Source organism: Camelus bactrianus, chromosome 14 (genome assembly GCF_048773025.1).
Source record: "Camelus bactrianus isolate YW-2024 breed Bactrian camel chromosome 14, ASM4877302v1, whole genome shotgun sequence".
Classification (NCBI taxonomy): Eukaryota; Metazoa; Chordata; class Mammalia; order Artiodactyla; family Camelidae; genus Camelus; species Camelus bactrianus.
Window position 1 is genome coordinate 13,421,367 of NC_133552.1, and position 14,114 is coordinate 13,435,480.

Below are 14,114 nucleotides of genomic sequence, written 5' to 3' on the forward strand. Positions count from 1 at the left end.
GCGAGCCGTCAGTGCACCGTGTGCAGGGAAGGCAAGAGCCACCTGCGGGGGTCTAGGCTCCCAGGAAGCCCGGGGTAGATCCTGCCTGGCGGCGTGAATGCCGGTGGCTCCTGGCAACTTGGCACTGGTAGAGCAGCAGCTTACCAACTCCCAGAAGCTGGTCAGACTTCGGAGAGGTCGCGTGGGAAATCTGGGCCTTAGAATTGGCAGCGTGATCAGAAGAGACAGTCAGCCCTCTCAGAGATGCAAGTCGTGGTTTGCACCCCCCCCCCCACAACTCCTGCGCAAGCCCCAGGCAAGCGGTGACCTCCCGCTGCCATCTGCTGACTTGAGAGAAGGTCAGCCTTCACAGGATGTGTAAGTCAACTGCAGGGGAAAGGAAACGAGAGTCTCCGTGTTCTAACCCGGCGCCCCTCCTTCTCCTTACAGCCTGCTTCATTGTTCTGCTCTTCACTTTCCTGGCGCTGCCGCTGTCCATGGCCTTCACAGGTGAGCTGGCTGCCGAGCTGCGGGGCGCCCCAGGTCAGCCACTGTGGCCACGGGACCAAGGCCCTGCAGCTTTAAATGTAAAATGTGCGCTGAGACTTGCTGGACAGTCCGATGATTTTCAGACACATATTAGTTGCACAGAATTACTTGCTGAACTTTTTAAAAAGACATTTTAAAACATCCTGGGCCCTGCCCTGGGAAATACTGGTGCAGCATGTCTGGGGTAAGGACAGACATCTGCTTTTAAAAATCTGTCCCCAGACAATTCTGGTACCTCTTGCCCAGGTTGGGAGCCACCGGGCTAGTGAATTCCGAAGGACCCTTCCCAGCCCGCATGTCCCCAGGTGGAAGCCTGTCATGAGAAATGTGAAAATGCATCCTGGGCTATGGTCAAGGCCAGTTCCTGTAGGTGTGATATTAAAAAGTGGATGTTGGGGGAATTACTGCTTAATGGTTTTGGAGTTTCCATTTGGGGTGATGAAAACCTTTTGGAATAGATAGTGATGGCGGTTGTGCATGTTTGTGAGTGTAGTTAATGCTACTGAATTATACACTTAAAATGGTTAAAATGGCAACATATTTTGTTATGTCTGTCTTATCACAACAAAAATATTAAAACAATTAAACAAATTACATTAAATAATTCAAACAATTAAACAATTAAAACAAAGTAATTTTTAAACTTCCATAATATTGATTGCCCCTCTCCCCCTGCCCCAAATCACTATGTCTGGTAGTTTTACCAACAGTATTGGGGAGAAATTCTAAAGCCTGAAGAGAGCAATTGTGATACTACAGGTCAGACGGGAAGGAAACGTGGTGGGAAAAGTCAGTCCTAGCAGTACACGAAGAACACAGAGGGGAGGACACTTCCACTGAATTTATTAGGATCCCTTTAAGCCATCTGTGCGCGGATTGACTCCTGTGAGCAGCAGCTGGTTCTGTTCACTAGGAATGAGCAGGTGTGGGAGTCGTTACTCATGTGCATCTCACAGCTGGGCTTTGAGTGGAAAGGCAGTTCCTATCCAACAACTTTGGCATCAAATATTTAAAGGTCTTTGTGTGAAAAGGTTGTCTTGAGACTTGGAAAGTATTTCCAGCTAATAACGGATTCAGCTGAACATCAGGGGTGTCTAGAAACATCTCCATAGGCTGAGGATATTTGGTTTTACTCTGGGGCCCTGACTTTGTAGGTCTCTCTATACTTGGAAATTTTTATTAATTTCCATGGAAAATAACGTAGTCATAGGAAAATGGTTTACTTCCTTTGTTTAAGTCCCAAGGCCTTCGTGGGAAGTAAAATGTCAAATCAAAGCAAAAACTTTGTGTCATTTAAACAGAAGATGTTAGTTCTACAGTGAGAATCCCCTTTCTTGGGTTCTGCTGACAAACGTGTTGGCCAGGGTAACTTAACTATGCTGCAGGAGCAAGTCAGTCCCGGAATCTCAGTGGCTTACTACTATCAAGGTTTATTTCTCGCTCATGTGAATTCCAGTGTGGATCAAGGGCCTCTCCGGGGCTCCTCGAGTCAATGCGATGACATCACACTCTCAGCTGCTTCAGTCTTGAGCCCTGATCATCTCAGCCCTTGGAGTCCAGGTGGTCAAAGCAGGGGAGGAAAACAAGGATCATGCTGTTGCCAGAGAGCAGGTTCTTGCCTCGTGCAGGAAAGAATTCAAGAGCGAGGCATAGTAAAGTGCAAGCAGGTTTATTCAGGGAGATACACGCTCCACAGCAGAGGGCAGTTCGTCTGACTCAGAAGGGAGAGCCGCTTAGGAGATACACACTCCATTGGCAGAATGTGGACCATCTCAAAAGGTAAGAGGGAGAGAGACCGAGAGGTGTAGGGTGTTTAGTTTGAAGTAAAAGTACACACTTCACAGACAGAGTGCCAGCATCTCAGGAGGCAAGAGAGAGAGCCACCATGAGGTGCAGCGTTGTTAGTTTTAGGGCTGGTTAATTGCACATGCTAATGAGCAGGAAGATTATTTCAACTACTATGGGGAAGGGGTAGGGATTTCCAGGAATTGGGCCCCCACCTACTTTTTGTCCTTTCGTGGTCAGCCTAGGACCTGTCATGACACCTGTGGGCGCACCATGAGGCTCAAGGTCTACTGGAAGTCGAATCTTCTGCCATCTTGGTTCTAACCAGTTCGTCCTGTCCTCAATTTCTGTGTCATTCCTTCAGTGGTTGTGCCCTGCCCCCTTCCCTCCTGTCTCAATGGGTCAGTTTTTAAATTCTTTGGCCCCAAAGTATTCCACAGTCCATTGGCTGGAACTTGTCCCACAGCCCTGGGTCCCCACAAGGGGCTGGAAAAAGGAGAGGCATGTTCTGAATCGTCAGTGTCGCTGCATAGCCAAGACATGTGCTAGGACCCACCCGAAGCCTGGTCATTTGAGCCAGACTGGTCACTGAGGGAGATAGGCATTTCTTTCTTAGATTTTAAATAATATATCATGTCACCATTGGTTAAATATGCCTAGACACAAGGACCTAGGAAATGGAGATAAAGCATTGCTATAGGGAGAAAAATTTCCCTAAGAAAGGCTGTGGGTCTGAGGCAATGGATCTGATAGTTTTCCAATATGGTGGCTAAGGGTACGTCAGCAAACACGTGTCCCAGCTTGGGGTCAGGTGAGTAAATTGATCACTGGAGACGAATACAGCAGAGGGTTTGCACGTGAAGGAAAGGTTCCCTGCTGGCTCCTCTCTGCCCCGTGGACCCTGGAAGTGAAGTAAATGGGGGCCTTCCATTAAACTGTGGATGCATTTTGGAAATGTGATCTTATTTAAGCGACTTGGATCTTATTTAAGCATATCGCACACCTGGACGTTTAAACTGGATCCTTGGTCAAATGGATCCTTAAAGAGGACCTGGAAGCTCTGGTCAAATGAATCATTAAAAACATGGGTTGTCATACACTGGCTTGTCATAAGAGCGAGCACACCTGTAGCCAGTTAGTGCCCAGACGGTGCAGTGACGTCTGATCCCAGCTCTGTCTGACGTTTGATGCACTGCCATTCGGTCCACTAAGCATCCTGGAGATTGGGTGGCTCATGAGACTGAGCGGGCTCTCCAAGCAGGAGCTCAAGCTGCAGTTTGTGTGATTAATATTTTGGCTTTGGTAAAACGTTTACTTCATTTTCCCAGCTGACACTGTGTTCTTGAATTTCTCTCAGTCTTCTGTTCTCTCCCCTTTGCAGGAATGAAGTTTCTGGAGGACTGTCCCATACAGCCCCTCATCCCTCTATATTTGCTGGTGGGTGGGATCATCGGGGCCTTAAAGGTAAGACTATTTATCAGTTGTTTGTAGTTCTTGTTGGAATTTAACTCACAGGCATCCTTTGCTTGTTGGCTACTCACAGAACAGCTCCCCTCTAAGCGCAGGGGTGTTGAAACGACGGGGCCGGGTGGATCCTGAGGCCACCGCGGAGACCTGGGTTTTTCCAGATGAGGAGTATTCACTCAGAGCCTCCCTCCTGCTGCCCTGAGTTCAAGGTGCCAAGCTGTGGCATTGGTCTGACAACCGCTGATACGGAGGAGTCGAAGACTGCCAATTAATCATACCATTGAATTCAGCCAGTGTAATCCCGGCCTTGGGCTGTGATTCTTTTGAAAATGTTACCTGTGGAGGGCAGTAGCGTTTGCATCTGGTTAAAATGTGTTTGATTTTAGCAGTTCTTATTTATGTTTTTAACCACAGTTCCTAGTTCTCAATTGACTAGCATAGAATTCATCAGCTGTAGTCATCAGCTGAACGTTCAACTCTGATGTTTGGGAGTGATGTTTGTCTCTCTGTGACTCTCAAGCGAATGTCAGTAGAGGGAGCTAATTGGCTCATGGGTTGTGCTGACATATGTCGAAACAGGAGAAGTGATGGAAGAAGAAATACCAAGGTTCCCACATAACCTGCAATTAAGTTTTCAAAATCCCTGGCCCACAGAAATATCACACCTGCCGAAAGTGCCTTAGGTCTAAAACATCTTAGGTCTGCCTTCATTTATCAATGACCCTTCCCAGCCATCTAAGCCCATTTCAAAGCTTTCTGTATCAAAAGCTAGAAAACACGCGTCCATTTTTCCAAACTGGTTTCATAAAAATGATGGGCTAACTCAAGAAAAAACAGAATGAAGAGTGTCATATATCAAATTTCATTTGGACCCACTGTCTGGTTTCTTTGTCAGCTTTCTTCTGATTCTTGAGTTCTTCAAAAGAGGCTAGCCAGTGGCGTTGGTCACGATGTTGGTCTGAGACATCAGAGGAATGTCTTCAAGATGGCTATTCTCATATACAGTCAGTAGCCACAAGCTCTGTTCTGTCTTGGGAAACATGTATGATTTGGAGCAAGTGTTTGGAGCCTTCTGTGTCTGAGATCACCTCACTATTAAATGCCCTCATCTTTTGGCGGTGGTCTTGTGGGCAGTGTTCTGGAATGTACAAATACATGTGATCCTTTCTGTTAACAACATCCCAGTGGGATATAGCGCCAAGGAAACCCAGAGGCTCTTGGATCAACAGGGCTGTGTATCCCCTGTGGCCCCACAGTGTTAGGGGAAAGCTCTGATGGACTGAATGCCATAGAGATGCCCAAAACAAGGGCAGAGTTTTCAGCAGTAATTACCCCTGCCCCACCCTCTCTCACTAGACGATCTCATAATCAGGCTGTGAGGCAGAACTTTTCCTTTAGAGATGTTACTGTCCATGGGGTCTGCTCCTCTTAGTAACAGCGAATTTTTCCTTTATGAAAGCCAGCCCAGAACCCAAAGGTAATTTATTTTAATGGACAAGCCAGGGCCCTAATAAACAGCATTGATTTTTTTTTCCTGGCAATCTAAAACTGTTTGAAGCCAAATGAAATCTGTGTGCCCATCACAGCGAGGTAATACACAGTGAGTCCATAACCATTAGAGCAACAGCAAACAGGTTTCTAGAATCCCCAGACAGAGAGGTTTCCTAGTGAGGCCAGTGTTTCCTATTTAACCCCCTCAGAACATTGCATAGTGATGCCTGGCATCCTTTCTGCAGTGCATCTGTGGTACCACCGTACTGCTCTTTATTGAAGAGAAAGTGGAGGAGGAGTGAGTGGACATTTCCCAGGGTTACCTAAGAGAACTGACAGTCATGACTCATTAAAAGAGCATGAAATGAATTTAGTTAGGTTGTGACCACTTAAAAAAAACAGAATAGACAATATTGGAGTGCCTAGCAAGTCTTGTGTGATGCACATGTGTGTTTGGGGAAGTTGACCATGTAATTTATTCATCCCAACTGGGACACTTTTGGGTGTACAAGGGGGTGCTAATAATAATCATGCAGCAAACACAGCATAAACCAGGACTTCTCTGAGCCCGTGAGGATACACTGTCGCCCAACTACTAGCCCATGATGTAGAGTGCACTTGTTATTGAAGGCTGTGTTGGAAGAAAGTTCCCAGAACACTGATTTAGCGGCCGTCTATCTACCTCACCCTCCACCTCATCTTCCAAGATCCCACTTCTTAGTGATAATTGCTGCCACCCCATGAGGTGCTGTCTAAGGGTCTGGCCCCTACTGTGAACTCATTCAGTCCTTCCAACACCCCTTTGAGGCAGGTACTTCTATCAGAAAGGACTTTTTGAATATAAGGAACAAAAAATCAGCTCTGGCTCACCTAAGAGGTGATTAGTAGAAGAACTCACAATGCCAAAGATTGATGGAAGAGGAAGGGACCAGAGAGCCTGTTCCAGAAAGCCTGGGCAGCAGGACCCGGACAGTTGCTCCTGGACCAGCTGTGAAATGACTTAACCCCAGAGAGCTCCTCTCTCCTGATGTCACGTGCCCATGGACCAGTCCCGGTCCCTGGACCTTGGGTGCCAGACTGCTCCTGGTGTGCCCAGAGCATGGGGAAGCGCCCCCAGGGAGGGCAGGCCCTGGGATTCACCCTCCTTACACATCCCCCCCAGGGGATGGGGCCCTGCCAGGAAGGGAAGTGGGTGCTGAGTACCTACACCTGAGCTGTGCTGTCAGCTCCAGCTTACAAGTGAGAAAACGAGGCGTAGGGGTGGTTTCTCTTGGGTTTTACTCACATGGAGTAAATGGCAGAGCTTGTGTGCACCCCACGCCTGCCTGACTCCCCAGCCCTCCTCGGCCACCCTGCTCTTTCCAGTCGGTTTTCTCCTCTTCCCTGAACCCACCACCCTTCACCTTTGCCAGGCCACTTGCATTCCAAAGGGGATTCCCCTTCCCACTTCTTCCTGTTCACAGGGGTCTGGAATATACCCCCTCTTCCAGGAAGCCCTCCCTGGATGAGTCATCTCTACCTTCCATACTGTTGGAATGGCCAGCCTGGGGCTTCTCTGTTCCTTTGTTTCTAAAGTGAAGAAAGTGATATGCATCCCATAGGGTCGTTTTAAATAAGGCAACATACCTAACAGAACTTTGTACCTGTGCTAGTCAGCTCGGGCTGCCCTAACAAGATGCTACAGACCAAGCCGCTTAAACAACTGACATTTGGTCGGGGGAGGGAGGAGGGCACTTCCAGCTGACGACCACATCCAGGGGGTGGTCATGGGAGGAGGAAGGGCAGGTCCCTGGGGTCAGAGAGGCCAGGGAACTGACCTCAAGGCCAAGGAAGCAAACCAGAGCAATCGTGAAATTCTGGATGCAGGGATGACTTTCAGTCAATGAATCCCTTGTCCAAAGCAACTGACACATCTGGAAAAAAAAAAAAAGCCACAAGGATGCTAAGGACTGATGCCTTCATTCTTGCCAGTTCTAACTCTTCAAAATGAAATTTCACTCCTTGGTGGCATTTCCAACTGCAGAGAGTGCACTTAGTAAATCTCCCCCTCTGTCTCTCTCCTCCCTTCCATCCCCTCCCTCCCCAACTTTGCCGCTGTGCCCTCCAACCCGGCTCCGGCTCCCCGCACAACCCAGGTGTCTCTCCTGCTGTACGACTCCACCCGGATGAGGCGGCTTCTGTCCAAGGCCGTGGTGATCGATGACGATGACGATGATGAGTACCCCTGGAGGCAGAACGCGCACAAGTATTACCTCCACCTGCTGCTCAGCCTCTTCCTCTTCCTCTGGTTCCTTCTGGGAAATTACTGGGTCTTTTCTGTTTACCTGCCTGAGTTCATTCCCCCTTTCCAGCAGCCTCAGGAGTACTGTGACAAAACCCTGTACCTCTTTGCGGTAGGGGTCCTCGTGCTCAGCCACACCGTGCTGGTCCTACTCGTCCTGGGCAGCAGCTGTGTCTATGTGTGGTCCAGGTGGAGGTCTGTGGCCGAGGAAGACTGAAAAGTGTCCCCCTCCCTGGCACACGCAGGCACACATATGCACACACACAAATACATGCACATACATGCACAAATACACACATGCACACATACATGTGCACAAATACATACACACATATACACATGCACAAATGTGCATGCAGGTGCACACACACAAATACGCACCACATGCACAAATACACATGCACGTATACACATGTACACACGCACAAATGCACACATGCACACACACAAACATGCATGCACACATACATGTACATGCACACACATGTACACACATGCAAAATACACATGCATACACATATACACATGCACAAATACACACACTGTTGCAGAAGAGAGGCATGCTGTAAAGGCAATAAAACCTTCCCTGCAGGCATTTAAGAAACCACCAAAATGCTCTGAGTGTTCTAGCAGACTAGAGAAGCGCTTGCCTGCCTGGACCTGGGAAAGGCCCTTTTGCTCTTTTCAGAGCCAGGATTTTGTATTCATAAGCGTTTTCACAGTTGTTTTTTTTTTAAGGGGACGAGGCAAAGAATGGGAGAGCTTTTCAAATCACCGTTGCAGTTCCAGTGACTGATGAGAGCGAAGTTTGTTCTTGTTACCGCTGCTACCACCGGGCTGTCATTCAGCTCCAGGGAACCTTGAAGTTATAGAAAGAGCGCAGACACATCTTGGCTTTACTTGCCAGGGCGGCTTTTGTTATGAAAAGGAGAAAGGTGCTCTTATTTAATGAGTCCAGCTGCCTCTGGGGAAAGTTAAGAAGCACATTCTCCCAACCCCAGATCAGCTGGGTTCGCTCTGACAGGTGGCAGGTATCCCAAGGACAGTTATAAAATCTGCCAAGGTCAGTAAGCAGATTTCCCGTCCGGGCTGTGGTCCGGCCCACCTGCCTGGCATCGCAGAGAGAGCATTCCTGTCACAGTGAGCTCTGAATGGTACTCTCGCTGATTCTTTGCATGGCCTTGAGTCTGCTTCTTTCCCTGCTTATCTGTGTACATCTCTCTGATTCGCTGATGGCATAAACCAGTTCTGTGTGTTTTGACCAGACTGCATGCAGTGTCATTAATGTAGGTGCTTTTGGTCCCTGAGTTTAAATATTATACAGGAGCAAATCTACTTAACAGCAGGTTAGGGTTTGGAAAGCTTCTGTAAATCCATTTGTTTGGAGGTCTGTGATGACTGTATGTCTATGATAGCCACCACTGTCATGCCCTCTCGCCGCTTTTGTGAGATGAGGTTCCTGGGAGCTGTGGTGCTGTGTCAGGGTGTCAGCCCCTGGGCGGCAGGGAAGGGGCTACACCTTAGAATCTTGGATGAAGACTGTCATGTGTGTTTCTAGGGGCAGTGCCCGGGGGAGTGTGGCACTGGGGTAATTGTACTTCTATCCCAGCCACATGCACAGCCTCTGTATATTTTCAGATGGAGCTGGGCTGCATGTGTGTGTGTGTGTGCACGTGCGTGCGGTTGGCGGCCAGTGTGGGGCACCTTCCTTTATCAGAACTGTCAGCTCAAACCAAGAGAGGCTTATTCCTCTTCATGGCTTTAAGAGAAAAGGACCCATAAGTCCCATGGAAAGTCACCATTCAGTTTGGAGGCATCTGTCCCCTGGAGTCACGTTTGGTCCTGGTCTCCTCCCAGGTGAGAAGAAGGTGCTGGCTGCGCCCTCTGCTGGGCAAAGGGGGGATAGCCCTTATCCTGCCCCTGTCCCTCTGGGTACTTTCTGGTTTCCTTTTCACTAGAGCCATGGAAGATCAGAGGGTTTGCAACTTGCAGATCATGCCCTCATCTGTGATGCCTGATGCCATTCTCATTGTGCCCCAGCGTTGCCCTCTCCGTGATGGGGGCCAGGGAAGGTCTGCAGGCTCAGACTCTGGGGCAGTCAAGGTATTCCATGGGCGCCCTCACCCTGCTTTCCCCAGGTGATGACTTGCCAGTCACTCCCAGTTACTAAGCTAATGTTTGGACACAAGTGAACACAGCTGAAAGCCAATGGAACCCATGTCTAAGGTCAACCCAGGCCACATATCCGCTAATGTCCCAGACACTGACTCCTGAGCAGGAAATTTGAAAAGAATGTCCAGGCTGCAGCCTAAAAAAGTCAGCCAAGCCTACAGAGAGAGGGAAAAGCCGGACTCCGTGCTCACAGCCTGGCACCCCCCTGCAGAGGCAGGCTCCCCCTGGAGCACAGGGGCCACACCGCTGGCCTGGGCACGCTGTTGCTGAGGCTGGCAAGCAGCTTTGCTCTCTCCTGCTAGCTCGAGTCATGGCTGTCCGCTGGGTTGGGAGTGACTCTGAGGCTGCATTGAGACACACAGTGCCGGAACTGGAGAGCCTGCCTGCCTGTGGTAGGGGAGGGGAGGGGAGGGGAGGGGTGACAGCTGTGCCGTGACAGACATGTCCAGATGTTCCCATGGAGGGTGACTCTGGGGTTCTGAAGACAGAATAAATGCGGTGAGGACAGGTGCATCTCAGCACTCTCCTCACCTCAGAGTGACACTAAGACACTTTGCTGGTGGCCTTGTGAGTGACTTACATGAGGAGTCTGGCTGAGGAGAGAAAATGAGACGTGGAGGCTGCACATTTGCCTCCTCTCCACCGTGAGGGAGAACATCACTGCCTCTCTCTCGCCTGTGGGCAGCAGAGATCCGGGCCCCGGGCACCTCCCATGCCAGGGCTTCCGAGGCTTTGTTCACAGCGCCCTGGCAAAGTTGGAAAGAGCTTGCGAGAAAATCATGGGCATCAGCACAGCTGTTGGCAGATGAAGGATACTGCCTAGTGTTTTGGGTCCATCAGTGGCCAGGTCGCAAGTGTTGGCGATGCCCAGTTTCTGATACGTGTGACAATTCCTGGAGTGTTGCAGAAATCTTTTTCTTGGTAGAGGTGATGTCTAATCAAATATGCCTGTAAAAGTAGCAGAATATCCCCTGTCCCAAATGTGGCTTGGTGGAAAAGGATTTATTTCCTTCCTTCCTTTCTCTGTTTGTATTTGTATCTTATATCACAACAAATTGGGGAGGGTCTTTAAACACTCTATTTGATACAATAAAATAAAGGGAAAATATATAGTGAAAAATGGAACTATAGGAAAAGAAAAATGACCAGAGATTCTCAACCTTTTTTTCCCTCCCCTCACCCTAGAGGGAGTGGTGAAGAAGGGAGCTCATTCTCATTTGCCCCCCCCCTCCTTACAGTGGAGCATATAGGGCATAGGTCCTAAATAATTGCTAAAACCTGGACTAAATCGTCAGCTTTGAGTTTCCTTGCCACCAAAGCAAAAAGGGAAATATGAAGGTCAGCTATGACTTGCAGTTTCCAAGGAGTAAAAAATATGCCCCCGCAGGAGAGATACAGGTCAGTTCTAAAAGGCCGTGTGCATGTGCATTCATTCAGGGAGGGGACACTGGGTGATTCAGGGGGTGACATCATCAGCATGCTACACCAACACGCTAGCAGGCTTTGAATGGTAATTTACCAAGGTCTCCTTCAAAGGGACAGTGACATGGTCATGACGAGGCACATTTCAGGAAGGAAGTTCAGGGCCAAGGCAAATGGCCCATGTCTGTGGTTCTCTGAAGGTCTGGCTTAATCCAGGGCTGACATTCGAAGTGCGTAGGGAGTGATGGGCTGTGGGCCCTCGGTGTGACTCTGTCACACTGTCTCCCCCACCTGGGCTTTTGATAGAAGATGGGCATCGCGAGCTCACAGTTGTGAGCTTGCCCTGGAGCCCGGACCCCTCCACAACGATGCCCAGTGGGCTGCGTACCCCTGCAGACAGAAAGCGCCGAGTCTGCCCAAAACACGGCCATCCCTCCTCTGCAGAACGTCCTAAGGTAGTGATGTTCTGGGGGAATGAACAAGGGAACAGCTGAACTTTCCAGAAGGTATGAAAACTCAAAGAACAGACCCATACGGCTGGGAGGGGTCATCAGTTGTTCCCTTCTGAGAAAAGACTGCATCAAAAAGAAAGTCTATGCTGAAGTCACTTAATTTTATTTGCTATGTTGGGCACTGTGCTAAAAACCACCTTGATCCTATTCTTTGCCTGACTCTACAGTTCCAACTGCTGTTGAACGCAGTGAAAGGGGATTGTTCCAGCGGGGTCAGCCACACTAGTGCTTCTCGGACCTCAGAGAACCAACAGAACCACCCACGGGTGGGCTTCAAATGCAGCGGCCAGCCCGCAGGTATTTTGATTTGTGGGACCCCACTGATTCTGATTCCGTGAGTTAGAGAACCATGTGTTGTGCCCTCAGGCCACACAGGAGGCACCTACTGACCCTGGACGGTCCCATCTTGGTGGCAACCATGAAGGCAATATGTTACCGCCAGTATTTCCTGTTATTTCTGTCTGTTTTAGGATAAGAACGGCAAAGTGGTCAGTAACTTCCATCTTCGTGTGCCTGAATCTTGTGCTTCATTTCCTCGTGGGCCCTTTCAGTTTGCTGAAGTAAATTTGGTGCCTCCCTGAGGGCCCTCGGGGAGAGACTCCTCTAGGCATTGCTTGTTCTTAAACCAGTGGGATTCCCAAGGGGCAGACTGTATGCAGAAGCCACGGACCATCAGGGGCCTGTTCCAGGCAGATTTTGCTCCATAGAACTCATAATCCTCAGGTGGATAGATGAGTTTGTTGTGAAGAGTCTAGAAAAATGAATTAACAGAAAATCCTTCTTAATGATTCTAGTGGTAATTTTACTTTTTCTGAGTGTAGAACTGAGAAGAAAATGGATCTCTCTTTCATAGAGATCGAATTCAGTCATTCAGCGTTCAGATCAGCAGGTATCAGAGCAGCCGAGGGATCGCGGCTATCTCGGGAGACAGCATCTTGCTATTCAGCAGAAGGGAGGTAGGAGGTGTGGGTTTTCACATACATCTTGTATTGTTTTCTCTAGAACACGTCCTTTGTTAGATCAGTTAGCTTTTAAAGTTTAAAACTTTCTTACTGCATTGGATGGAAGTAAAGTGCCACTTCAGAGGAAAAGAAAAAGCAGCTGGTACTTTCTGCAGGCTTGGACCAGACCAGGTGTGGTTTTAAGGATTCACACATACGGTACATTCTAATCAGGCTCCTGGAAAGGCTCACGACTCCAAATCCCTCTGTTCTCATCGCTTTCTATTCATCCCAGTGGTGAGGGACGGGTCCCCTGCCCTAAATAGGGTGGCTTAACACACAGCCTCGGACACTGAACCAATGAGACTGGCAGCATTTTATGAATCACATCTGAGTCACTCACAGCCCAGGGAGGACACAACGTGGGATGCAGGGCCACTTGGAGGTCACACGCGGGAACAGAGTGAACCACCAGGGCTGCAAGGGGTCATGCTTTGTAATAACAAGACAACGGGGTAACCTCTGGTTCTGCAGGAGGACGTGATTGGTATGCCTGAGTAGTTTCACAGGCTGGCCAGGAGGTGAAACCTGTTAGGTTGAGGACCAGGTGGGGTGTAGCCAGGCTGACTGATCGGGGAACTAGATGGTAAGGAGCCTTCCCCGCTGGGTAGAGGCAGATATGCTGCAAGCATGGGACTCACAGCTAGGGGCCCTGTGAAGCTCAAAGATATCAAGGCAGCCCATGAAATTTTAGGCTTTATAATAAATGCATCCTCCAAGATTAATCCCTGCCTTTATTAATTGGCCGTATTCCCTGGGTTACTTAGTCCTGGAGTCCAGTCTGGCTTTGAACTTTCTCAACAACCAAAGCAGCAACGGAGATATAATCAACGGTGAGATATACAGTGTCCGTAAAGTTTAAAAAAAAAAAAGCGCCTGCCCCCCGAAAGCATCGATCCCCGGGTTAGAACATTCACTGTCTCCTTCCTGAGCCAGCTCTGCCCCTGGTCGGCAGCCCTGAGCTCCTTCTAAGGATTTTCCCCACAATTGCAAAAATCTTGCAGTCTGATTGGATTCTTCCAAGCCAATTTTTAAAAAACCCTTTATCTCTTCATTTGAATATTTCAGCTTTTAAAAGGTCCTGTAACCTGTACTTTGCCACACACACACACACACACACGGCATTTCACAAATCAATCTATTGTTTGTAAGTTTGTTTATAAAGAAGCCAGTTTCAGTTCAATTCCTAGTTCACAGAGGCAAGGGGATGTAGCCCAGGGATTCCCCTGGGATCCCTCGTACCAGCCCCGCGGGCCCAGCCCAGCTGCAGCAGGTGTTGAAGCTAAAGGCTCACACCTGCAGCCCTTCCTGGGCCCTGCCCCCCACCCCCGGCTTGTTTGGGTAGAGCCTTCCTGCCTGGAGATGCATGAGTTATCACTCCCACGTGCATGCACGCGCACACACACTCTGCCAGTTATCCACTGCTAAGGACTGCGTGGAGAAGAGGGCACCCCT

The 14,114-nt window shown here is 49.1% G+C and overlaps 1 protein-coding gene across 2 annotated transcripts in view; it reads left to right on the top strand.

Moving 5' to 3' along the window:
• Positions 1–10,086, top strand: part of TMEM272 (transmembrane protein 272) — a 76,530-nt gene extending 66,444 nt beyond the window's left edge. For both annotated transcript variants that reach the window (XM_074378113.1, XM_045513975.2), the window contains exons 4-6: positions 430–489; positions 3,695–3,777; positions 7,407–10,086. In XM_074378113.1, the coding sequence (XP_074234214.1) occupies positions 430–489; positions 3,695–3,777; positions 7,407–7,769 (506 nt within the window). In that variant the 3' untranslated portion in view covers positions 7,770–10,086. The remainder of the gene's footprint in view (positions 1–429; positions 490–3,694; positions 3,778–7,406) is intronic.
• The last annotated feature ends 4,028 nt before the right edge of the window (positions 10,087–14,114 follow it).